The following is a 25,339-nucleotide window of genomic DNA, read 5'->3' as shown; positions in this document are numbered from 1 at the left end:
CTCGACTTCTTTACACGGCCATTTGGATCTCACCACACAATTCTTGTTGCCGTACAAAATTTTTCTGCATTTGAGAGTTTTCGCTTTACCGCATCTGATATCCAGAAGGGATGCGTATACTTCCTTGGAGATTTCCGAAAGCGCCATTGTTTAAGTGTTCTTAATTTCTAGCAACCGCGAGTTGATCGTTTGCGATATAATGTATACAACGGCGGACAGAAATTATGCAAATATTTACGCCAATCAACGTTTGTCGTTGTTGGTTCTGAAAAAATTGCACACCGCAGCTCCACATTTAGCGTCGCACCTAGAGGTGGCAATTGGCCAAGCAGACCGAACTACGGATTATTACTACCCGAACAATTTTGCGCAAAGGGCCATAAAGGTGAAAATTAAGATTGGCGAAACTGCGTGTAATAAAATATCATGCAATTCTGCAAAAGCCGACGGTATTTGCGGTGTGACGGAAGAAGCTTCGTATTACAGAATCGGGGATGCTGATAATTTCCAACTTCAGTGTCAACCTGCATGTTTTAATCTCTCGAAAAAGGTTTGAATATAACGATGGGGAAGCAAAAACTCAAATGGTGAATACGAAATTCCGCAACGGGAAATGTATCATACTTCCGTCCATAACTTCGTGGATGGAACACCCGCTGTATAGATCTTCACAGCGATACGAATCGCGAGTGAACGATTTACCCGTAGGCTTCAATCTAGGTCCTGAAAATCCCTTGACCACGTCCGGATTATCTTACGAGTATAACAAATCATACTGTGACTCGTTTTTCGACGAATGGAGCGCGGCGCAAAAAAATTGTGTAACAAGCATCTGGATGCGTTTAGCCAATGCTGTGGTCGGTGAGAGTATAATAAAATATGTTCGTGCTGGCATTCAAAAATTAGTTACTGGTTCCACGTTTATTCAACCAGACCTGGGACCCGTTCCCAGCATAGATAATGTATGGACGGTAAAAGGATGGAGTGAGGATATCAATACGTCATTTATTCTACCCGATCCCGACTTATCTTTGGACGAAACGACGTTAGTATTGACGTCCCCCCGAACGATCCGAAGCAAAGGAACTCTACACGACATTTTCTAACTTGCGGCAACCCGCGTGCATCACAGCAGTCTGCGGAAGAGATTTTGATGGGTATCATCAACGGGCTTGTAGATCAGTTTACAACCGTTGATGGTTTGGCGGACCTGGGGACTCAGCATGCTTCCCGATGCCGTGGCGGCGATATTAGTTCGGGTGTTGAAGTTTTCCGCCGACACGATATTACCCAAGATAGGCACGGTGCTCGTCGGGATGTCCAATACACTCTTCACCAACGTACTGCGTAGCTCGATGCTGACGGTCATCTCGAACACGGTTGTGAAAAACTTTAACAAATATTGCCGCAAAATTCGCTGCGGCCGCTGCAAAGTTGGTTGCGGGTGCCGCCAGTGTGGTGGGGTGGATATTGATCATCGTTGCAATTTTTGATCTCGTGTTGGGTTTTTGGGACCCCTTTGGGGTTCAACAGCAAGTATCCCAAAGAATTGCTGCCTCAGTTGGTGGAGCAATCCGAATTCGCTTTAAAACAACAATTAGGTTCGGTGGAGGTGGAGTTTGCCTTTCTTCACCTTGGCCAACCTGATACTCGGGCAGCAGGAAATTGGCAGTTACTTCCATCGAGGACGTTGCCTTATATATACGAATATTTGTCATCGCTAGATGTGAATGCCGATGGCACCAGAATCGACAAGGGGGATGAAATTTCGAACGAAACGGCACCCTCCTTCGACGAAACGATCGCCAAGACGAAATTATATTCACCCGAAGAATTGCATGAATTCGAGAAAGTTCACGCGAGACGTTTAACTTTCTATAAAACTGGGCCCACGGCCTTGCTCATCATGGCGGGAGTCTTTTGTGCCTGCCTTGTTCTGGGAGTGTGGATAGGATGCATCATTGCCGCTATTTTGGTAGGCCTATTGTCATTTTCTCTCTTTGCAACTCGGTAGTTGGGGTTTTTTCCACTCTAGACAACATAGCATTAAATTGTGATTTCCCGCGATGAAAAAGTTTATTCTAGCCAGATCCAAGGGCAACGGCGGTGACATACCAAATCCGCCAATCAATTGGATAGATCCAACTTCCAATACACGCTGTTTGGCGAACGGCGTATGCGCCAAACTTGCCTCGTTATCCAATTGGGTACCACGTGCAGAAGACATTTGGCGACCACTCGAGCTCGTCGGAGACCCTCGAGATGTAAAGGTGGTGATTGTCGGGCAGGATCCGTATCCCGGGGGAGGGAGTGGCTGATGGCCTGGCATTTAGCTGCCGCGCTGCCAAGCGACCCGGCGAGCCTGCGTGTAATTTTAGAAGAAGTCGCATCATCTAAATTCCAAGTTGACCGGAATAATAATTCTCTCGAAAATTGGGCGGTTCAGGGAGTTTTATTGATTAATCTAACAACGACCTGCGCATTGGGTGAACCTAACTCGCATCGGCATATCGGCTGGGGAACCTATAGTTTTCACACATCATCAAGGAGGTGGTGAGGAAAAGCAACGGTACCGTGTTCATGTTTTGGGGCCGCGCGGCGCAGACGGCGTTGTCTTCACTTTGCTCGACAAGCAAGAAGCACTTAATTTTAAAAGCAGCTCATCCTTCACCGCTCAACCGACGCGGTGGTTTTGCCGGCTGCGGCCATTTCGTTAGGGCAAACAAATTTCTGAGGTCGATCGGAAAAACAGAGGTGGATTGGTCGATTCTCGCTAAGGATGAAGCGCCAATGCACGCTAATGGACATATGGGGTCCGAAGAAAATTAAACGCCCCAACACTACCAACACCGGCGAAGACCTACACCCCGAGGCGCCGCCAGAAGAAAATACATTGAATTTGTGGCTGTTTGCTGCAATATTCCAGAGTACGTAAGAAAAAATAATGTCCTCGCAATACCTGCCGATTTCCCGGATCATGATTTTTCTACATTTTTTGATATGCTGTCATTTTTTGCCAAACACCCACTAAACCTCGCCGTTCGAGATGGAGATAGTAAAGGGTGACCTGCCCAAAACTTCGTTCTCGCTCTTCAACTCGTGGCTGGACGACATAAAAAAAGAAAGACGACAGATATTCCCGTGGACAAGAAACGATGAATTCAATGTGTTCTTATCGCTACTTAATTTTAACATCTTCGAATTCGACAAATCTCCCCGAAGGTACAAGCTAATCTCTCAAATCATCAAGATACGACATCAGGGATAAGGATCCGAGTTCCCGTATAACGCATACAGAAAAGCTTGCATTTCGAACAAATCAGAGAAGGAAACATGTCTCTCGACAAAGAATCACATCTTGTGCGCCTCATCGACGGCTTGAAAGCGGTGAATTCAACGCAATCGGCCCAGGACAATTATAGAAACCTATTTTAACGCGCGGGAGGTGTACGGAATCGTAAAAAGTGGAGATAAAATAATTGATGTATTCAGCGACCAACATTGCAAATTTATACGGCTGCATACTAGTTTGAAACGCACTACAGGTGTGTGGTGGGCCTACATTTATTAAAAAAATTAATACATACCAAAGCCGGTGTGCTTTGTGATAAAAAACGTTAATGGCAGATTATCAACAACGCCAAACAGTGCTTGCACACAAGATGCTGCTTTACTGTTCAAATTTCACGAAAAAGGTTCCATTTGTTCATTGAATTTAAATTGTTCATTGAATTTAAGTCGGTTATTTAAGCTTATTAATAATAAATATGTCTACCCAGACTCTTCTGCTTCTGCCCTTCGAAGTATTGTGCCGAAAGGTGCCCCACCGACCTCACTTAGAAGCCTCTGTAAATACTGTTCAAATAATGTTACGTTTACAGCATCCTCGTTTGGCAGGGGGATTTTCGTATGCTCTTCCACCTGCACTCCACGAGAAGTAACGATTTAGCGCACTGCTTGGTTCTCTAGGAGCAATCTTGCCAGCCAAAATTAGAGGCTCCGCTCGAGTAGCCGATGTGTTGTTTAATGTATCAACGAAATTCTCAACCAACGTTGTCTGATGTCAGCATTTTGCAGAGGTGCCAGAAGATATGTTGCAACCCTGGTATATAGCGCAACGTCTATGCCCAAATCTTCTCTCTCCATGTTTACTTCTCTGACGTCCGGTGCTCTTTCCGCTTGGGGTTCAACTTCACCCATCCACAGATCGTCTTCGTCTCTCCAACTCGAATGGTGCCGCCCTTATCCGTGGTAAATTCAAGGCGGGGGCCTCTCATTAAGACGAATCGCCGGGGCTATTTTTTATGACAGAGTCAATGGCAGCCTGAAGTAAAGCGGGATTTACAGTCGACCCAGCTCTCGAGCTGCTGAAAGGATCGAATTCTAGGTATGTTGGTGGATTGTTGAGCCCGGATATAAAAGAACTTTGGTATTTCTTAGCGTGTCTGAAAATTCCGAAAATTGTCCCGAAAATGTGTTAAATCTGAGTATGGCACGATCTAGTTGCCGTTCCGAACTTCTTGCTCTCAATAACTCGTTTAATTGGGCATCGCCTACCGCTGGTGCGTTTTGCGTTTTATTTTCACCAGTGCGCGCATAAAGAGATATAACCCTTTCCCCCAACTCAACCCCATCTCTGATGCTGGTTGCCAAATATTCACTATTTCTAGTCAATCTATTAATCTGACCTCTGAATCGACCATTGGTCAACTTGAAGGCCTCGGGCGTTACGGGACCAGCGAACGTTGGAACTTGTCTTACATAATTTTCCCACTGCATCTTGGTGTCGTTTATTTTATCACGCAACAGTCTTTGTACATTGTCACGAAATTTTGTAGCGGTTTCAAGCCACGCAATAAGGTCATCGCAATCGGAATTTTTCGGGGGAGTTGGTGGAGGTGGCTGACGCCATCGGAGTGATTCTCACAATCTACCTGAGCTGGAAATGCCAAAGTATTGTCTAAAGCAGATGCGGTGGCCACCCGTGATATCGTCAACATTTAAACCAAAGTCAACGTATTCATATCAATCTGGTTGGCTGCCAAAGCTGTTTTGAGGTTTCGGTATCTCAACATGCGCGTCGATGTTCTCTCGTATATCCTAGTGAACGAATAATCATTTTCTAAAACAATTGTAGTTTGCAAATTCTTTATTTTGTGGGCTATAATAAGAATGATAATAACCAAATCAATATTCAGTAAAGGAGGGTGCGGGCATTTGTATTTTATCGTATGCTACGAAATAAACTACTTTAACGTCCTCTTTACAAAAACTACGGATTGTCCGATATTCAGTTGTGACAGAGATATTATATCCTGAGGATCAAGACTAATAATTGGAAACTCATTGGCCAAAACTTCGGCGGAAGGCATGGAAGAACATGACGGGAACCCTTCAGAATCACAAAGCACAACCGTGAGGCCTGGTAAAAATATCGATGACGCTGACATCGACATGATAGAGATATGCGCTAGAACGCTCAAAAAAAGCAATAACGTTTATCAACACTATTTTCTTCGAATTCCGTCTATGGATTTAGAATTTGCACCCCGGCAGATACAAGGGCGGTTGCTACCACCAGCTGGGTCACACGGTAGATTATAGAATATTCGGGCCTTTTTGCGACCTGCGACGAATGTAAAAAGAAATTGGTCAGAGCGTCTTATCATTTGGAAAATGCGTGGTTCTATCCCTACATTAATTGCGAAACATTATCTCTATGGTTATCCGGAAAGTTTCCAGTCAGTTCTCAGGTAATCGTATCGACGCTGGTAGTGGCCACACTTGTGTGTAGTATAGTAACCTTTCATATAAGGATGAGTCTAATTATATTTGTTGTGCTCCATAATCTTATTATATTTCTGCAAAATGAATATGAAATGTACAGCGGCCTTAAGCATCGGTCGTTGTAAGCACATAAATTGATAAAGAATGCATTACGCGTGGTTTGGTGTAGTGTTATTTTTCGCCATTATTTTAGTAATAATCACTTTACGAATAAAATACGAAATCATTAACGACAATCGAAAAGAAAACACTATCGCAAGTGCAATTACTGGTGCCCTAACATCTCGCTCAACCAGGAACTGTAACAGAGAACAGGTATATTGTTGGACGGATGCGGATTGTGCACAAGCCTGTTCAAATGTTTCCGGGGTCTCGTGCGTCCGCGGAGTCTGCGGTCAACAAAACTTGGTATTTTCCTCACCGAACAATCCCTGCGATCCGGCAAAGGGAATTTTGGCTTTTCTAGAGGGTGATGTAGCATTTGGGCGCTATGTATATAGTTGCAAGTCCGTGGACCCGGGAATTGCCATTTCGTCAACGCTGAACAAAATGTGTCTCAATCAGACCACCACGCCGGTGACGATAAATTATCTAACCAAATTTCCCGAAATTACCGACTGTACATGTACAGACTCCCTCACGTTGGTACCGGCGACAACAGTAAAGCGCGCACACGCCGAGTGCTCGCCATTATTCTACGATTTGGTGACGCGGGGTCTTGCTGGGTACAGCTGAAGTAACAACACCTGACGCCGTGATAGATGCTATGACGGTCGAAATATCGTCGTACAACTCCGATCCTTGAATTGGATCGTAGAAAAATAAATGAGATCCCTGAAACTGTTTCAGACTAATAGGCGAACATAGCTCTCCAAACTTCAAAGAAGATGATTTTAGGAAATCATTAGTTCCCGTGTATATATAAACCCGTAGGTCAGATCTAAGTGCGGATACGTTATTTTGCGGCTTATCCGACCAACCCGTGAGGTACGTGTTAGTCAAGGCGTTGATTAGGGGATTGGTAACGGTGGAGGGACCAAAGTATCCGCACAAAGTGATGAAGGCTTCCACTTTCTGATGTCCTTTCTTGAGCGTTAGCGCAGCAATGTACGCTCCTGCAGATTGTGCGATGATGATAATTTTTTTGTCAAAAGTTGATTCTGTTGCGGTAAGTAAATTGTCCAGATACGTGATCATATCTTCGAGTTTATATTTGAAGAGCGTTGGATAAGTCACAGACAGGATCGGTATTTTGACAGAAAGATGCTCGTATATGCTCGGGCTGGGGTTGGATTTCACGAATGCGCCACCCGGAACATCAAGAATGATGGTATCGAAGTCACCGAGCAACTTGTTTTCGGGAACGTATAACGAACATTGGCCTGAATAAGAGGGGGTTTCGCTGTGGAATGTGAATGCATTTTTTTCGTATCCCGTTAATAGATCTATATCTGGAGTGGGCCATCTACTCAAAGCTCGCTGAACAAGCCATCTGGGGTTATACGCGAGATAAATTACGATTATCACTATAACGAGTAGAATCAGCGTAACAGTGGTATTAAGAAACATGGCGACCATCTGGAGTTGTTCCAGAGTTGGTGACTATCAAATCTTATCGAACAACTATATAAATTCTTTCATATTTGAAAACTCTATCAACTTTCCCGCACAAACACCATTTGACGGGTATGCGCACACTATAATAGGCCCACCCATCAAGAATAATGTTCCCGAACACCTTCGTTCTCAGAGTTTTTTACAAAGACGAGCTACGATTTTTGGTGACGGAAAAAATAACTATACATTTTATTATTTTGACGGTAACACGCCAACATCGAACGCGCTCTTTTCACAGAATTTAATCGTGACAGCAGAAGCTCCCATCTACCGCTTGGATGGAGCGCTGGTCCAAAGCCAACGCGTTACGAGAAAATTATTTTACAACACGGTGGCTTTGCGTCGAGAACTAGCGTCCAACATGAAGTTATTGGGCTGGGGAAACTGGTGCTTTAGAGATCGCGGAATCGCTATCGAATGCTCGGACCTGGGTGGCGAGGGCGAGGTGTTTTCACTGATGGTAGTGAATGAACAACCTTGTTTTTGGGACGCTCATAAAATAAGAAATATCTATCCGCCTACGCCGCCTTGTTGACCTGTTGAGAATGTTTCCGTGATCGCCGCTTGAGTTTAAAGGGGTTGGATATTCGTTTACTCGGTCCTCTTTCGGCTTCCGGCGGTGGTGTAAATTCTGTGGCTATTTTTCGCAAGGATAGCAGTTGAACTGCCGGCTTTTCTACTTCGATTTTTAAATCCTCCGAGAAAGTTTCTGCTTGACACACACAATAAAGTTCCGTGTAAAATAAACTTTCTCCACATAGGGAACAAAAACTGATGGTGGGTGTCAACGTGAGGAGTAGTCTGAAGGGTACGTACCGTTGTATGGTGCTATCCGGGCATTCTCGAAGGGTTTCGGCGGACGTCCAATAATGAGATTCGAACCATGTGCGGTACGACCAATCCACTGCCGGCACGAATCCAAATAAAACAACAGTTCTGGATAGGGAATATATTTCCTCAACGAATGCCCGATAGGCAAAAACAAGAATATTTCCCTCTTGAGTCAATTCGTAAAGCGTACGCACACTTATTGGCGGATCGAAACGGTAAGACACGGCTCTGAACCAGACCCATTTGGATTCGGAGATTACATCTAGAATATCTGGAGGTAGAGGAGGAAGCGTAGAATCAGTAGCGTTTGCGACTGTGTAATTACGAGATGGATCCATGTTCACCTGAATTGAGTTCTGCAGCAAACTATCAAAGATTGACGGCTAATAATAAAACGCTCAATCCTTTGCTTCAAAAACTTTACGACACGGATCCGAAACTTTTCGAACCGGCATTTATTGACTTGATCATATCTATAGGAAACAAGAGCGGCGCAAATTTCGGAGATTTGGGCGTAATACACCGTCTTTCCGATAGTACTGTCTTTTCGGCCTACGCAGAAGAACACAACAAAACCACATTAATAGAAATGGATGAAATGCTAAAATCTTACTTTACAACGATTGCAACTCCGTACCCGACGGTAAATGGTGATACGCTGCGGAGTCGCATATTAACCCTACTAAAACTTTGTATAAAAATCAACAGTGCGACGTCGGCGTTCCAGCTATCTAATGCGACAGTTTCTGTAACTTCGGATTGGGTAGATGATAAAAAATTAGATTTTACAAACTACGTGGACGTGTGCAACCTGTCTGAACAACAATGGAAATTGGCTCAAAATAATGATTACATGTCATACAATTACACGCCCAGCCCGGTGAATATTGAACTCATCGGCCCCTCGATGACGCAAATCGTGAGCGCAATGTTGCTGCTACAAGAGGAAATACTAAATTCTGCACACGCCCTCGGTGTAGACGTGCAGCCCTATGTCAATGTGCTGGATTGATTATAACGGTACCATTTACTCCTCCAATGCTGCGGGAACTGGTCTTCTTGGTTTGTCTTCCGTTCGTTGCGAACATTGCAGTACCGACAATTGACACATAAAGCAAAAATAATGTTGTAAATACAGCTATCACAAAGCCAATAACTAGCATGCTGGTTGAACCAAATGTTCGATTTAAATACTCGAGATACAACTCATCGTGATTCTTTTGAGACCGAACTTCGGCTGCTGTTTCATCTATTTGAGACGACATAAAGATCGTATTTTTTTATGAATGCTTCCAGTGAAAATGGTGGGGTGGGTATTGCCTTGGAAACGTTTACAATATTGTGGAGATTGAATAGAATTAAAGCCGGATCTTTTCCATCCAACAATCTTTCTATAACAATACTAGAAATGTCATGATTCAAGTAATTCACATAACAAGTGGGACAGGGCAGAATAAAATGCAAGTTTTGCATCACCGATGCAAATTGAATGGTTTGAGTTCTGTTAGTGATTAATATCGATGAAGCATGAAGCCAATTCCATAATCTATGATTCCACAAGTCTGCACTACCCACGTGTTTTGTGACTTTGAGCGTTTCGGCAGCCGCGTATTCTGACACGGGGGTTTTGTTATTATACGGAAGCTTCAATATGCCGCACGAGAATCTAATGACCAATCCGCGATAATCCACCTGTTCTTCGATTTGCCGTAATCTCGGAGGCAGCGGCCACCATAGGAGTTTCAATAACATCGGCAGCGCCTCGTTAAATATTCGTACTATTTCTTCCCGATTCTTGGGTGCCAATCTTCCTCCGTTCAAGAGTATATCTTCCATTCTGATAAAGTGACGGGATCCAAATCAGACGCGGTTGCGTTAAATTCGGTCGACGCTTCTGCCGTCGCCCAAGTTGCAGACGCGGATGCCACGTCCCAAGTGGTCCGAGCAATTGTCCCGACGAGGGCTATGTTGCCGACCAGCGATTGGCTAGCTGGTACCTGTAATAACGAGACCCAGTGTTCTGTTACCAAGCTGCTTCCCTCCACTATCCTTTTGTCCCCGGTTATAGTGGTTCCTCTAGCGTATAGTCCCGTTTCTTCGGGAATAACGGCATTGGAGGCAGATGGCCAGGAATTGTAGGGTATGTCACTACGCTCAACATAATACCCGATTTGCATCAATAGCGGATTATATAACAACGACGAAGGAACATCGAAAATTAGAAATTGTAACCCATCTTTAGATGAAACCAACATCCTAGATACGTTGTCATTGACGGATTTAATTGCGTAGCAATAGCAGCAAAGTAATTTCTCGTCTGCGTCGTCGAGCGATTCGTAGTCGCCTATTCGTACCGTGACGTCTAAAACGCCAAGAATGCTATCGACGGTCGATTCATAAGCCTGTGAGGATGTAAATGTAATCGGGGTAGATGAACTACTGAGGAGAGGCATATAATTAGATGCGTTTCCGATTGTTGTGGCTACGCCGTTGTCGCTCTCCAAGTATAAAATCTGACCAAAGTAATTATAATATATCGGCGCGGATTCTGCTATCCGGTCATCCCAAAAGTTCCACGATTCTTGTTGTACAAAATCAGCATAAGAAGCGTACACCGTCTTGTCTGAGGGTTCGGGTTGATCCGATATACTTGTAATCTCGGTGCATGTTATGGTCCCGTTGCTGATGGTAGCAATAGAGTTCCACCTAGTTATAGTTTCATCGTAAAAATGATTCGAGGCCTTGTGTGTAAGCATCGAGTCGTTGGGGGTGACTTATTGATTCCACATTTGCGCTTCCGCAGTTTACCGTGGAAGGTTGATTGGAAACACAATAAACACCGCCGTCGTTGTAAGTGAACCAACGGCTGGAGTTGGAGGTGGTTAATCGAGGGGTATCAACGCAAGCCGATGTAACACATTCCACGGTGCCGGAGGTGCCAACAGTCGTTCCGTTTACACAAGATGTGCGGACAGACCTACCGCCGCTGCAGGTAACGAAGGATGTGGAATCGTAGGAAATTTGAGTTCCATCAGCCAATCCGAGACAAGGATCGACCGTCAGACAACCTCCAACAGAGGTATCGAAGACCAACCCATCCGGACAAGTCTTGGCTACGCTTACACCATCCTCACACTGGTAGTATTGGTTAGAATTTTGGGCTGCCCCTTGAAATGTGCTCCCCGCTACCAGGTCTTCACATCGGTCGTATGTCAGGCAAGGGTTCTGTCCGCTGGAATACAGCGTTCCATCTTTCGACTCATCGAAAATCGAATATCCCGTACAATAATCTAATTTCGAAATTCCACCATTACCATCACAAATCGCGTAGACTCTCGGGTGGAACTTTGATGTGACGGTGGATCTATTGAATATTTGGTCAAAATTATACCGGTTGAGACCGGCGATTGTCCCGCTGGCTTTTCCTTCGCACAGTCCTACAACCTCGCATCTTTGAGTTTGCGTATTCCACCTCCATTGATCGGGACAAAGAATTGAAGGTTCGATACCTCGTAAACGGAATCCTTGTTCATTTTCAGATTCAAGAAACCCATGATCACCCGCACTGTACTCGGTTCCGTCCAAATTAACGGGAGACTTTTCGATGGCTTTCTCATAAGCGCCACTCTCGTTGTTTCTACGATAAACGATGAACGAACCCTCTGCGGAAACGCGACCGGCGGTGAAGGCTGAAACATCTTCTCCGGATTTGTTGGGGAGAGCATTGAACAGTTGGACTGCGCGGTTGGCCGGCAATTGGGGTGCACCCAACAGCTTGGCCGAATAGTATATAATTGCAATGCAAACCACGACTATGATGATAGCCCATATATCGACCCGTATCATGACAAGCGACAAAAAGCAAATAATTTGATGCGAATATTGCGTGTATCAGAATGCTAGGGATAGGGTTCTTATCTTGTCTGTTTTTGTACGTTCTTTTGGCATTTTTGATTAAACCATTCAATAGCGGCAAAGCTCCGACTCTCGAACCAAGAAAGTTATGGATCTTCTTGCGAAATGGAGAAAAGCCAGTCACGCAACCGCAAACGTAGGCGGGGCGATTAGTGACCTACGCTTGGTGAATAGCTCCTTGAGCACCGTAGACGGTGCATTTCGCGCACTTCCCTACATCGATACTTTGGGCGTGGTGACTGTAAATGGGGTCCCCACTCGATCTGTAGAACGTGAAATACGTCGTGGTAACTTAAGAAATGCCTTATCAGGCATGCGTGTGAGCAACACGCTAAGCGCGGCCCAAGAGTCGAGCTTCAAATCTCTGATTCGCAACCAAACCCCCGATATTTTCGTAGACTCGATACAAACGCGCGCGAGCAGCGCTCGCACAGCAAATCCAGATGTGGCGATACCGGCCAGAACCACCGGAGCGGAACTGGAAGCATCCTTGACGCCGGCGGGCAAGGCAAAAGTTGAGAACGCTTGGACCAAAATAGTCGAAGCATCCAAAGGTGCAGTGGTCACCGGAGTATTTGTAGGCTTTGGCGTGGTGGTCGCGGCGACATTGTGGGACCAACTGAATGCTGCCACAAAGTCAAGAAACGGATGCTATCTAGTCCAAACGGTTAATAACAAAACCACAGCATGTAAAATTACCGGCAGATCGTGCGGTAGTACGGATCTGTCCACCGGCGTAACCGCGTGCGCGTCTGCAATCTTAGGCACGCTTGGCTATAACGCGTATTTGGCCGGTAGGCAATCTTTGACTAACACGGCGCTCGCGACGCGAATCACAACCGAAGTCGGTGTGACTCTAACAGATTCAAACACGAATCCACTATCCTTGACCGGACAACAATTGAGCGACCTAAATTCCTTGGCCAACTCCTTGACCGCCTCCGATTTTTCTACGGACCTTTGTACGTTGGCAAATAAAACATCGGGGTGCGTGGGTTGCGACCCCTCCGCCGGACTGGGCACACCGGAATATTGTGCGGCCGAGGGCCTCGCGGCAAATTATACCATTCAATGTGTTACAAACTCCACCATCGCCGACACCTTGGTCGAGGCTGCCACGGCAGCCGGCACATCTGTCCTAGATTCGATAACGGGAAGCTTATCTGGAGCTTCGGGCGGTTCCGGATCTATCAGAACCATAGCCATTTGGGCTGCGGTGATAATAGTGGTCGCGATCGTATTGGCCGTCGTCTTAAGATTGGTACAAAGTTCGCGAAGTCGTAGTGTCCAAGCCGCACAAGGTGGGGGAAGCGTTTTTACTTAATATTATTAAGGAACCTGCGTGTATTTAGATACAAGATGCAGGCAGATCATACCGTACCCATCCCAATCTACATACTGGGATTGCCGAAACCGGAATTGGGTGCAGTCATCAAGCATTTGATTCTACTCGATGCGGCAAGGCGTGGCTACAGCTCATTGTATAATTTAGATTGGAAACTACACATCGGTATATACTCTGCCGTGCGATACAGATTCACTTTTAATTTTGTACAAGAAACGGATATTGCTATTTTGGTGCCAAATCTTAACGCCTTGAAAGTGGTGCAACCAGACGACGAAACACATCATCCGCCACCGGCCAAGAAACCACTTTTATTTTTCGGCCCCGATGGATACGGCCATCCAGAACTTCGAGAAGAAGAAGACCGAGACGGTGAAGAAAAATAACACTAACTTGGAGCGAATGCAAACTCTTCAACGGTGGTACGATCGACTGGTCGCGGGGCCTGGGAGCAACTTTCCAACATCTTGCCGCGAATTGACTTGGGCAATGTCGTATCATTCCGATTCCTGGTTCAATTGGCAACCGACGAGTGCGGGTCTCGGGGAATGTGGAAATGTGTCTGCTGTTCGTGTATTGATGTCGTCCAAAAATAATCTGGAGAACGCCGATGTTCATCCACTCGGCGTACATTGCAGCGTGAGGCTTCAAAGCGAAAAATCGCAAGCTGTTTTGAATGTCAAACGTCTACGAACCAAGGAAGAAGAAACGTTTGACGTACCATTCACGCCGCAACTTCAAGCTGATATTTTATATTCGAAAGCAAAAGATCCAAAGTGGGTTCGAATAGTGTCGAAAAAAAAGAGGGACGACCGAATCGTGAGCGGTATGAGACTGGTGTCCGATGTGGCTGCACATGTTTGGTTATCGGAAAGCATCGTTGAGGTGTACGTGAAGAATCCCAAATGGCGAAGTATACTTCATCATTTGCAAAACGACGATCATGTGGAAAGAATTGTTTTTTGTTCGGATTGTAAAGAAATCAAAAAGATTTGCGACAAACCCACCAGCTTTTCTAACATCTTGGCCTTCTATTTCTGCTACATGCAGAACACGAACGATTTGTCCATAGAGACAAAGACCGACGCTCAAAGCTTGGTGGTGTACGTTACATTAGCGACCCTCTTGATGAACGTCGACAATTTGAAGCGACGGGGGAATTGGACAACGCCAATCGAGGCGTTGAGCGGCGCAGATCCGCAACGCACCCTCAGGCGAATGGCGGACGATTTGGAACCAGCCACCGATTACGACAGGCGTCTGAGCTTCGAAGCCGAGGGCATATGCTGTCCCATCGACGAACATTTGCATCAAAAATTTTCTGGACTAAAGCGACGACACGTTTACTCGCTGGACAACGAGAGGGATGTCAGAGTAATCATGCAGCGCAGCTTGGTTGGAGGATTCGGTCCTCACGAGGTTGTAGTTGATGGATTTAGTTTAAGTTGATTGTATTGGGTTTAAATAAAAATTGATTTATCTCTATTGGCAAACGTTATTTTCCCATCCTTGAGGCAAACGCACAGACCACAGCAGATTGTGGGTACAAAACTAGTATATTTTACGCACGAGTCACAATCGAGGTGATAACTTTTTGATATGTTTACTGGATATCTAATTTTAACACCTCCACATCCCATGTAATTCACCAAATATGGTTCATCAAACAATAAATTTATAGTTAAATCATCTTTAGATTCAGGATCCAGTAGTCTGATGGGTAAAAGAGATATTTTTTGCCCACCATGGGATTTAAACCATTGTGATATCGAATCCCCAGAAATGTTGTCGAATTCTCCTTCAATGCAATAGTATGCATTTCTTCCGTTCCATTCGGTGCACGATATTACTACTGATTCCTGGGCAAGTGCGGCAAATAGCATCATTGCCGTGGTCGCAGCTGCCGTAATGGTGAATAAATGCATGATCGTAGTTTACTTTCGAGTTAATAATTTCACGTCCTGTAATAATGTATATTTATGAAATATCATCGGGTGTGTTGTCTATTTGCTTGATTTTTTTCGTCACACCAACCATATCCGGCTTATAGCGACGTTTACGCTTTTTCCCAAATTGAATTTCTGGTACAACATTTTTCGTGCCAGCATCAACGTCAGACACACGTTCTTTATCCCCATCCGGAACCCCTCTTTCCATTTCATCTTCCAGATCAGAAAATGCCGAAATGGACGAGGATGATGATTCTTCATCCGAGGGTTTGCGTTCGGGTTCTCCCTCACTTACGACTGCCTCATCAGCAGCATTTTTGATTTTCAGAAGGGAATAAGGATCTACTACTGGCAAATCTTCCCATTTCTTAGTCTTCAAAAGATCACGTAATGTCTCTTCGGAGGGGGGGGTGTAGGTGTTTTCAACTTGGGCCAGAGTTATTTCGTTTGGTTGTTCGGGTTCAAAGGCAACGATTGAGGGTGGGTCCGCTGAAGGTGGGACAGAGTCGGAGATCTGTTGTTGTTGCGGATTTAATGACGAATAATCGATTTCAAATTCAGATTCTTTCTTACTCTCTTCCACTGATGTGGCCAGAGCACCTATAGAATCGCTAAACAACTGCATCAGCATGTTCATTCCCACAGTCACCCACAAATTTGCGGGTTTTTTACTTTTATTTTTCGACGAATTAAGAATTGCCATGTACTCACTTTCGGAAACTTGCGTGTCGATATTTTCGGGCTTCAGGTAGTCTAATACTGGGAATTGTTTAATGAATTTTCCTTTGGCCATTTTCAAGGAACCCTTCACGATGTTTTTACCAATGCGTATCAAGGTGACTGTTGGTGCGGCAGCTGTAGAAACTTGATGAAAATTAATTACTTCATTTATGTCAACTTTACTTTTATTTTTCAAGAAAGACATAGCGTACTTGTCACGTTTTACATAAGCTATCATTAATTCTCGGATGTAGGCATCAGTCACATCGTCAGGTATAATGTCGGGATGGCCGGTGTCGTGGGGTGTGACAATATTGTCTGCCATTTTGTGTATAGTGTTAATAATTATGATATCTCTACCACGCGTCGATCTCACTTCATACACGGCCTACGTATCCAAATTAGATGCGGCATTGGCAGATGAAGAGCTATCCAAACTGATAAATGCGAATGCGTTACAAAATCTACCCTCTGTAACTCTGGAAACTAACAATGCCGACGTTCAAAATGTCCAAAAATGCCAAGACTCTGCGGTGTGGCTGGCGCAAGAATATACTCCTGCTCTAGAATTAACCTGTAAGACTGCTTGTGGGTCAAATGGTACGGTCGTACAAATCAGCGATGCCGACGAATATTATCACAGAGGAACTAGACTCACCTCGGGAGTTTGGTGCATAATAAATCCACCAAATTGTAACCTTAGGACTACCTACGTGGTAGCAACACTCTCGGGAACCACGTGTCGTACAAAGTATCCTAATTTATTTGGTGGATCGACGGGTGATAGGATTGTTGCATGTTCCGATGCTGCATACGATACAGGCGGGGTATTATGGGATTATAATCGAAACGAAGCGGTAGACCCTAGTACTGTGGAGATGACTAACGAGGATGAATTACTTGCAGATGGTCAGTACCGATTCAGATGCAAATTTGGAGACGATCAAGATGGAAATGCGTGGTTGCCACACCCACTGAATAGGTTTCATCCATTACGGGATCCTTGCACGAACACAATCTACAGAGCTCATCGTACAGTGGGTGCAAATGTCAGCGCTACCGGATGGAGTTGTGATTGCGGCGATTCCGCTGTTACGCGCGTCAAAAATTTAAACTCTTCGGATGTGAAAAGTACTTGTACGAGTTGCTTTCGCGAGACGCTAGAAGGAAAGAGTCAACAACCTTACGATTGCTTTACTGTTAACTCGGATTATTTGGCCATCAACAATCTTCCCCCTTGCTTGGGAACGGCTTTGACTAATTTTGGAAATAAATGTGGTACTGTTTCATTGGATTTAAATACCATAGGATCTACCCAAGATGAGTATCTTGGGCCGACGAACCTGGCCTCGGGCGCTTTGGGTAATCGATTCGCTATAGCACATAAAAAATTGCTTTAATGTTATTTTTTTATTTTGGTATCATGTAGAATCGCAAATTCATGAATTTGCGTTCGTACATCTTGTAAATTCGCAAATTCATGAATTTGTGTTTGTGCATCGTGCACAATCGCAAATTCGTGAATTTGCGTTCGTACATGATGTAGAATCGCAAATTCACGAATTTGCGTTCGTACATCTTGTAAATTCGCAAATTCATGAATTTGCGTTCGTGCACCGTGCACAATCGCAAATTCGTAAATTTGCGTTCGTACATCTTGTAAATTCGCAAATTCATGAATTTGCGTTCGTGCACCGTGCACAATCGCAAATTCGTAAATTTGCGTTCGTACATCTTGTAAATTCGCAAATTCATGAATTTGCGTTCGTGCACCGTGCACAATCGCAAATTCGTAAATTTGCGTTCGTACATCTTGTAAATTCGCAAATTCGTAAATTTGCGTTCGTGTACCGTGCACAATCGCAAATTCGTGAATTTGCGTTCGTGTACCGTGCACAATCGCAAATTCGTGAATTTGCGTTCGTGTACCGTGCACAATCGCAAATTCATGAATTTGCGTTCGCGCATGGTGCACAAACGTCGACAAATTCAATAGAATAGAGAACAAAAAATAGTTTATTATAAAATCATCCAAGTCATTACAAATTGAATACGGAGAACGTACACCACGCTCCAACACCTCTCCAATCAAATTTCCAACATCCAAGTGTTGATCCAATCGATTCGGTATAGCACATAAAAAATTGCTTTAATGTTATTTTTTTATTTTGCTATATCTTTCTGTGGTGGAATATCTGAACAAAAATACCAACGTGCAAACAATTGATGCGATAAGAAATAAAATACATACAAATTCGTCCCATTCCGTTAGCGGCTCATCACAGTCCGCTTGTTCGCCGCAACATATATACGCTTCATTTATATTCAAAACAAGTCCACTCCCGCAGTGCCTTTTATTTCTTCCGCAACAATCCGAAAACCGATTATGGCAAGCGTAAAGAAAAACTAATTTGGACAAGTCGGGAATTGGGCCTAATCGAGTCAGTTGGTTCTCCGAAATATCTAAATGTGTCAATGAAGGTAATAGCTTTAATGAAACATCGTCCGGTTCGCGAATTCTGGTTTTGCTTATGTCTAATTTTTCGAGGCTGGATGATTTTATATTCAACTCTGATAATTTGGTTCCGCGCAAAATCAGAATTTTTAGCATTGGAAGATGCACAAATACATCCGCATCAATATCGGTTACTGGGTTGTATGACAGATCCAGCTCGGTTAATAGAAGATTATTATTGAATGTTGCAGAGCCGATGGATTTCACTTGGCCACTCGGGATACGCAATTTCTTCAAATTCGGATAGCAGCCTAAATCGTTTGGCGAAAGATCTTCTAGCATATTGGAAGTTAGTGTCAATTCTTGAGTAGAACGACCGACGCACGGAATATAACTCTGATCGTAGCAAGTAGGTTGCCCGTTTGTTGACCACAGGCACTCGCCCGGAATTGCGGCTTTACTAACCAGGCCATTTAAGCAGTCTATCATTTCGTGTTGTTCAACGTCGTCTTCTTCATTGGTGAAGTGAATTCTCCCTTCACATCGCATTATACGCAGCGCTTCCAGATCGGTCGCGATGCTTGTGCGGGTGGCGTACAGAATCTTCAAGTATCCTCTTCCCAGCAATAGGGGTTCACGAGATTTGGTCGCAAGTTGAGTAAAAGATACATCCAGGTACTCCAAGTTTGTACCCAAAAAGCTATCTTTATCGATGTGATCCAGTGGGTTGTATGACAAAATTACTTTGGTCAAACTAGAAGAGTTGGCGAAGATTTCTGCGGTAATTTTTTTGATGCTGTTTCCAGAAAGGGAAATTGTATGTGTCCTGGGATAACAAGAGTGAAACGCTATAACCAAGTCATTTATGTGTGCAAATTCTGCGTCAACGGATTTGGTTCTTAGCGACTTGAAGGAGCATCCAAATTGATTGTGAAGACCCTCCGTTCCGCTGCATACCAAAACCTCCCCATATTCCGTACAGGGCACCTCCGTAAAATGGGCTTCCCCAACGATAACTAGATAGAGAATAAGAAAGAACATTGTACTTGGCTTGTATTCCACTGAACGTAAATCTCATCATAGATTTTTAGAGATGAGCCGAGAATGTTTTAAAGATTTAGCATTTCCTAACGAATTCACGACCGCCACCAATGCTTATCTGAAAAAGATATTCTCAAATGATTTGGATGCGTTTGTAAATGATCCCGAAGGAAACGCAGGGGTGATTCTCGCTCGTCTTACCAACGGTAAATTTTCTAGGTCTACAGCGATTAGATTAGGTTATGCATTGAATAAAATTTCTGGGAACAAAATTTTTAGCGAAGAAGATTTTGCGTCTTTGAATGCATCTCGTTCAACGTACCTTAACGATGATCAGGAGAATGCGATCCGAAGTATAGTTTTAGAATCTGGTTCGATATTAAAAACTGCTCGAAGCCAAACGCCCGAAGTAGCCGTTTGCTTGGTGATTGCATTGGTTCTGAGTACCAGCTTGCGCGGATCGGAGATACTAAGATTGCACAAGGAACACTTGCCGCTATTGCAGATGGGAAGACCCATTCCCATAAAAACAAAAAAGAGAGCGAGGTCAATAATCGTGTTGGTAAATCGAGCCATATTCGATTCAGTTCTTCCACACATACAAAGACTATTTCCGAAACGCGGAAACAAATTGATTGCCTACCAAAGATCTACCATAAATCAAACGCTGAGAGCATGGGCGGCTAGGAAATTGCCGCAAGGCGCGCCCGTCGGAACCTTAGGGATTCAATCAATACGAAAAATTATGGGTTCAATACTCATTACGCGGTTACCGCCTTCAGAATTGCGTCGTTTTATGAGACACCGAAGCGAATACACCACTGTGACGCATTATAATACGACTAATCAAGAGAATCGAGTAATGAGTGATTTATTCGAATCATTATGACTTTAGACGCTTCTTCGATATTACCATGGGTAAACATTTCGCTATCGGACGAATCGGTGTTTAGAACTTTAGTGATGTTGAACAATGCAGCCTATCTCGACGATGGGGATTTGACCAGTTCGGTACTGACGACCGTGGATGCGGCATTCGAATCGAGCACCGTAGAAGAAGTATTACACAACTTCGAATTGTGGCGTAAACTTGGTTGCATTTTCAAATTATCAAGCGCCGTACACAACCTGAAGTTATTTGGAATAATTTCAGAACTCGACGACGAACCTCGCGCGAATTGTGAAGTTATAGCTCCACCTCAAGATGAGATCAATTGCGAAAATTCCCCGGTGGGTTGGGTGGTTTCTAACGATACAAATTCTTCTCCCGTCGATTTGGAAAACGAGACCCTTACTTTGATATCGGCTGCCTTGGGTATACCAGCGACAGAACTGATCTCCATTTATAGAGATGGTGGTCTAACTTCTCTGAGAATGCTCATATACGCATTGAGTAGAAGACTCGCACTCGATTATCAAAATTATTCAGTAGCCCTCTCGTTATCGAATTCCTTGAACGGATTGAATAACACGCTCAAGGATGAATTCCCAGGACTAGCCCGTAATTTAGATGAAGCCCGAGACCAGTTCTCGCAGCTGGAAACGGAAGATCAAACCACGATGATAATAGGCCAACTTCTTGATAGTTTGGGCTCTGCTTACATTTTTCGAGCTACAAAATATAAACGCATCCGTTCCCGAAATATTGGAATGTAACCTACAAATAAATAGCGCGCAACGATCTATACAAAGCACGGGAGTCGGCGGTTGTTCGGGCTATCTCGATGCCTCGACCGTGAGATCATTATTTTCCCAATATCCGAAAATAGTGTCTGGAGGTATAGACAACGTTAACCGATGGTTCGGGATGCGTGGCTACCAACGTGGCGATAATAACTAGTTTCCCCTTGGTTCAGAGGGTGGAAAATTAGCATAGGCGACAATGGCGTTTTCATCGTCGAGCGTGGGATGTATACGGGAAATACCCTCTTCGGAACTCGTAGCCGCTGTAGATCGCGCGGTAAGCCTCTTCGATACCAATATGACTTATTGGGAGTTGTTGGAAGTATCCGATTCTCTAATGTTTATACCATCAGAATGCGAGCGTGCTTTGTATTATGTAACTAACTTTGACCCATCAGATTCCAAATCCGTGTATTCATATTTTAATATGCGGATTGTCGTACGAAATAAATACCGGCAGATCGCTGAAGATGAGGGAAGCCCATTCTTTACTGGGACCATCGGGTCTTGATTCGAAGTCTAGTATCGGTCGGATACAAGGATGGCCGCCTCATTAATTTGCTCAAAGCAATGTCGACCTCTTACTTCGTCGAGATGCAGACTTCGCCGACTCCTCATCAAATCTGCACAAGCGAGTACTCTTTGTACGGCAGCATAGATTTCTCGGATGCTTCCACTTTGGCGGAAGCGGGACGAAACCTTCTTGGTCAACGATTAAGTATCAATTCGACAAAAGCATTAGGAGCCGCTCTGCGATCGTTTCCACCCACCGAGATGATGCTCGCGCGCAAAGTGGATTCTACTAATTCACGGCAAATTTCACCTATAGATCTAAGGCTCCCCACCCTTACCTTCGTTAATAGATCAAACCAAAGATCTGCGACTGGAATCCGCGCCCGAACATCATAAGAGCCCTCATATCTAATTGGCCGACAAAGTTCGTCATTATAAACGCCCCATACTTAACCGATTGTGCACGTAGTCGGAATTGGATGAATATTTTGCAGTTGGTTTACCACCACTTGTTCCGGATACTAAATGAAGATTGGCGCGAACGATATAGTTGATGTGGGAATACCAACCACCGCTTGGCGATATGAATATATCGATGATGCGCCTTGCTATACCATTCGAGATCCCACTTACCGCCAACGTATTCTGGGTCAGGCTATGGGCCCACTACTTTGGGTAAATGCTTTCGAACGCAGTCGAGTAATAACACAAATGAAAACTTTAGATTTGACTCGCCCAGTCCTTATTTTTTCCCAATACACAAACCTTAACAATGGGTCCCGCTGAGGAAGCTTAGTATATTATGCCCGATCGGTGCCGCAGCCAGCCCTTCCTTGGACTATAAACCTCACAATTGAACAGATAAAAAGTGGTGGAATAGCTATTTTGATAATTGTTTGGATCGTATCGATTTTGACGACGCTTCTATCTTCTCGACTGCGAAACAAGAAATGAATTTTTTTATGATGTACAAACGCAAATTCTTGAAATTGCGATTGTGCACGGTGCACGAACGCAAATTCACGAATTTGCGATTGGTGCACGGTACACGAACGCAAATTCATGAATTTGCGATTCTACATGATGTACGAACGCAAAAATTGTGCACGGTACACGAACGCAAATTCATGAATTTGCGATTCTACATGATGTACGAACGCAAATTCACGAATTTGCGATTGTGCACGGTACACGAACGCAAATTCATGAATTTGCGATTCTACATGATGTACGAACGCAAATTCACGAATTTGCGATTGTGCACGGTACACGAACGCAAATTCATGAATTTGCGATTCTACATGATGTACGAACGCAAATTCACGAATTTGAGATTGTGCACGTCAAAAAAATAGCCATTTGTGCTACATATGAACACTAAAATCACGAATTGATCGTGAATTTCATCACCCTTCGGCAATAACCGCTATATGATCATCCTGGTAGTCAGAACATTTCAAGGGTGTTAAAAATGGAAATAGACCATTTACAAGGAAGCCCAGCAACGCAAATGCTAATCCAAATAGAGACCAGAAGAATCCAAATGAGTAGTAGTCCATTCTAACATAAAAAAAAATTAGAGTACGCGTCTACTTACTCCGATTGTCTCAGTTTTTTATACGGTACTATTGACTCACGAACTTCTCCCAATTTCCGTTTTCCGCCCAGAGGAAGTAATTTTGCCGTTAGCGCGGCGTTGACTATTTCATCGAGTGCATGTAGTCCTCTAAATCCAGAAGAAACCAACTGAGAATCATCTAAACCTACGGAAACTGAGGTAACGAATTCGTTGACGGTTCTCAATGCCCGCATGAGCTTCGAATCGTTGCAGAGTAGTGGCGACGACAGTGGTCGCGTGCTAACCATGGACAGTGGATCTGGCAAATCCCGAAGCATCGAAAGCGAGTATTGTGAAACGACAGTAGCAGTGGTATTTATTATATTTTCTCGTGCCAATTTACTTTTTTCGTCAACATCTACTATTACCGCATTGTTGAATATAACCAAGCTTTCGCACTTTTCCTTGAAAGCTTGATTATCCCAAACTATCATCTTTTCAATATCGTCCCGCTGTGCAGGTGATTTATCAACCTCAGCGGACAATTTCTTCACTATGCCAAATATGTGAAAAGGTGGGGAATGAGATTTTTTGGGATTATAATAGGCGATCAAATACCCTTTATCTTCGACAGCATATTTTACTTCTACACGTTCACCGGCTGCATAATCATCCAAATAGTTTTCTTTAATCTCGTTCAGTATATCCAGACGGTATTTTTTGTCGTCTTCAAATTTGATGGCGTCCACTTGGATTGGTTTCTTCAGATTGCTCGCTATCGTGGTCAGCAATAATCTCTGTAGACCGACCGGAGTTTGCATATTGTGGACAAAAGGATCTCGTTTCAACACGGCCACCTTATCCCTGGTAAAAAGGGTCTCGCCTACGCAGACGAAGCGTTTGGTGGAGGTGGCTTTGGTGACCACATGATTGACCATGAAGCTGGAAAACTCGTCCAGGCTCCTCAAAACAACCATTTGTCTAGAATTTGACGGAGGCGCGTTGATGAGGTCGGTCGTATCCGAATTTGGAGTTGCACACACCAGCTTACCTCTTGGTTTCAAAACCGTTTGTAATTGCTCCAAGCGAAGTCTATACGCTTGTAGATGTACCATTTTCCCTTCCAACATCAGAATATCCGATGCCAATATACGTGTGGTGCCGGGAAATATCTCGATTACGGTCGGCTTTTGGGGAAATGCAGATTCAAATATTTCCGTAATACGACGTTCGATCTTGGGTGCAGAGATACTTTTATGATCTTTGTCGTAGATTTTGTACAGCGCTCCATCAGTAAATGCTACTAAATAGCGCGGCCCGAAACACCTCAATACTTTGCAGTTCGTTTTATGGGCGGCATCTGACTCCGTGATCGCCACCGTACGCGGAACTTTGAGTTCCTTGGTGACGAATTCGTCAATAACTATATGATTCGCCATTTTTTTCTACACAAACGGATTCGTTACTCCGATCGTAAGGGAAAGGCGCAAATGAGTAGATTAAGTGTTAAGATCGATTTTCGCCAACATTCTCACGTTACGACACCCAAAGGCCAGCACAATCCGAATACATACAATTAACATCTATTTAATGGATATACCAATTGGTGCATCTAGGTCGCTCGTTAAAGTAATCACATCGCACCAAAGATTCCTGGCGAGACACAAAATATATCCAGACCGCGATAGCGTTCAGGTGGTCGTGCAAAAACTAAAAAATTCAGTTTTGAAAGGCGGCAGAGCACCTTCTCCAAATTACTTATCCAGCGTGCTGCAAACATTGAAACGTCTTTATCCCGACAAATTTGCGCAGGTACGGCTCAAGCAGATCACAGATGCGCCCGCCAACCGGCAGTTCCAGATCCCCGGTAAATATGCCGCCCAGCTGTCCGCTTTGGTACAATATAGCGTGGGAGTAGATCTCAA

General features: G+C 44.2%; 1 protein-coding gene across 1 annotated transcript; it reads left to right on the top strand.

Annotated features, from left to right (window-relative positions):
* Positions 1 to 287: 287 nt before the first annotated feature.
* LOC134544769 (uncharacterized) lies at positions 288 to 25,339 on the top strand (the record flags this gene model as incomplete). Its single annotated transcript, XM_063388511.1, has 3 exons — positions 288 to 385; positions 474 to 821; positions 25,227 to 25,339. Coding segments are annotated over 3 exons (559 nt in total), but the record flags the coding sequence as incomplete, so codon positions are not given.

Source organism: Bacillus rossius, unplaced genomic scaffold, assembly GCF_032445375.1.
Source record: "Bacillus rossius redtenbacheri isolate Brsri unplaced genomic scaffold, Brsri_v3 Brsri_v3_scf495, whole genome shotgun sequence".
Taxonomy (NCBI): Eukaryota; Metazoa; Arthropoda; class Insecta; order Phasmatodea; family Bacillidae; genus Bacillus; species Bacillus rossius.
Note: the sequence above shows the minus strand (reverse complement) of the source record. Positions and strands in the feature narration are given on the sequence as shown.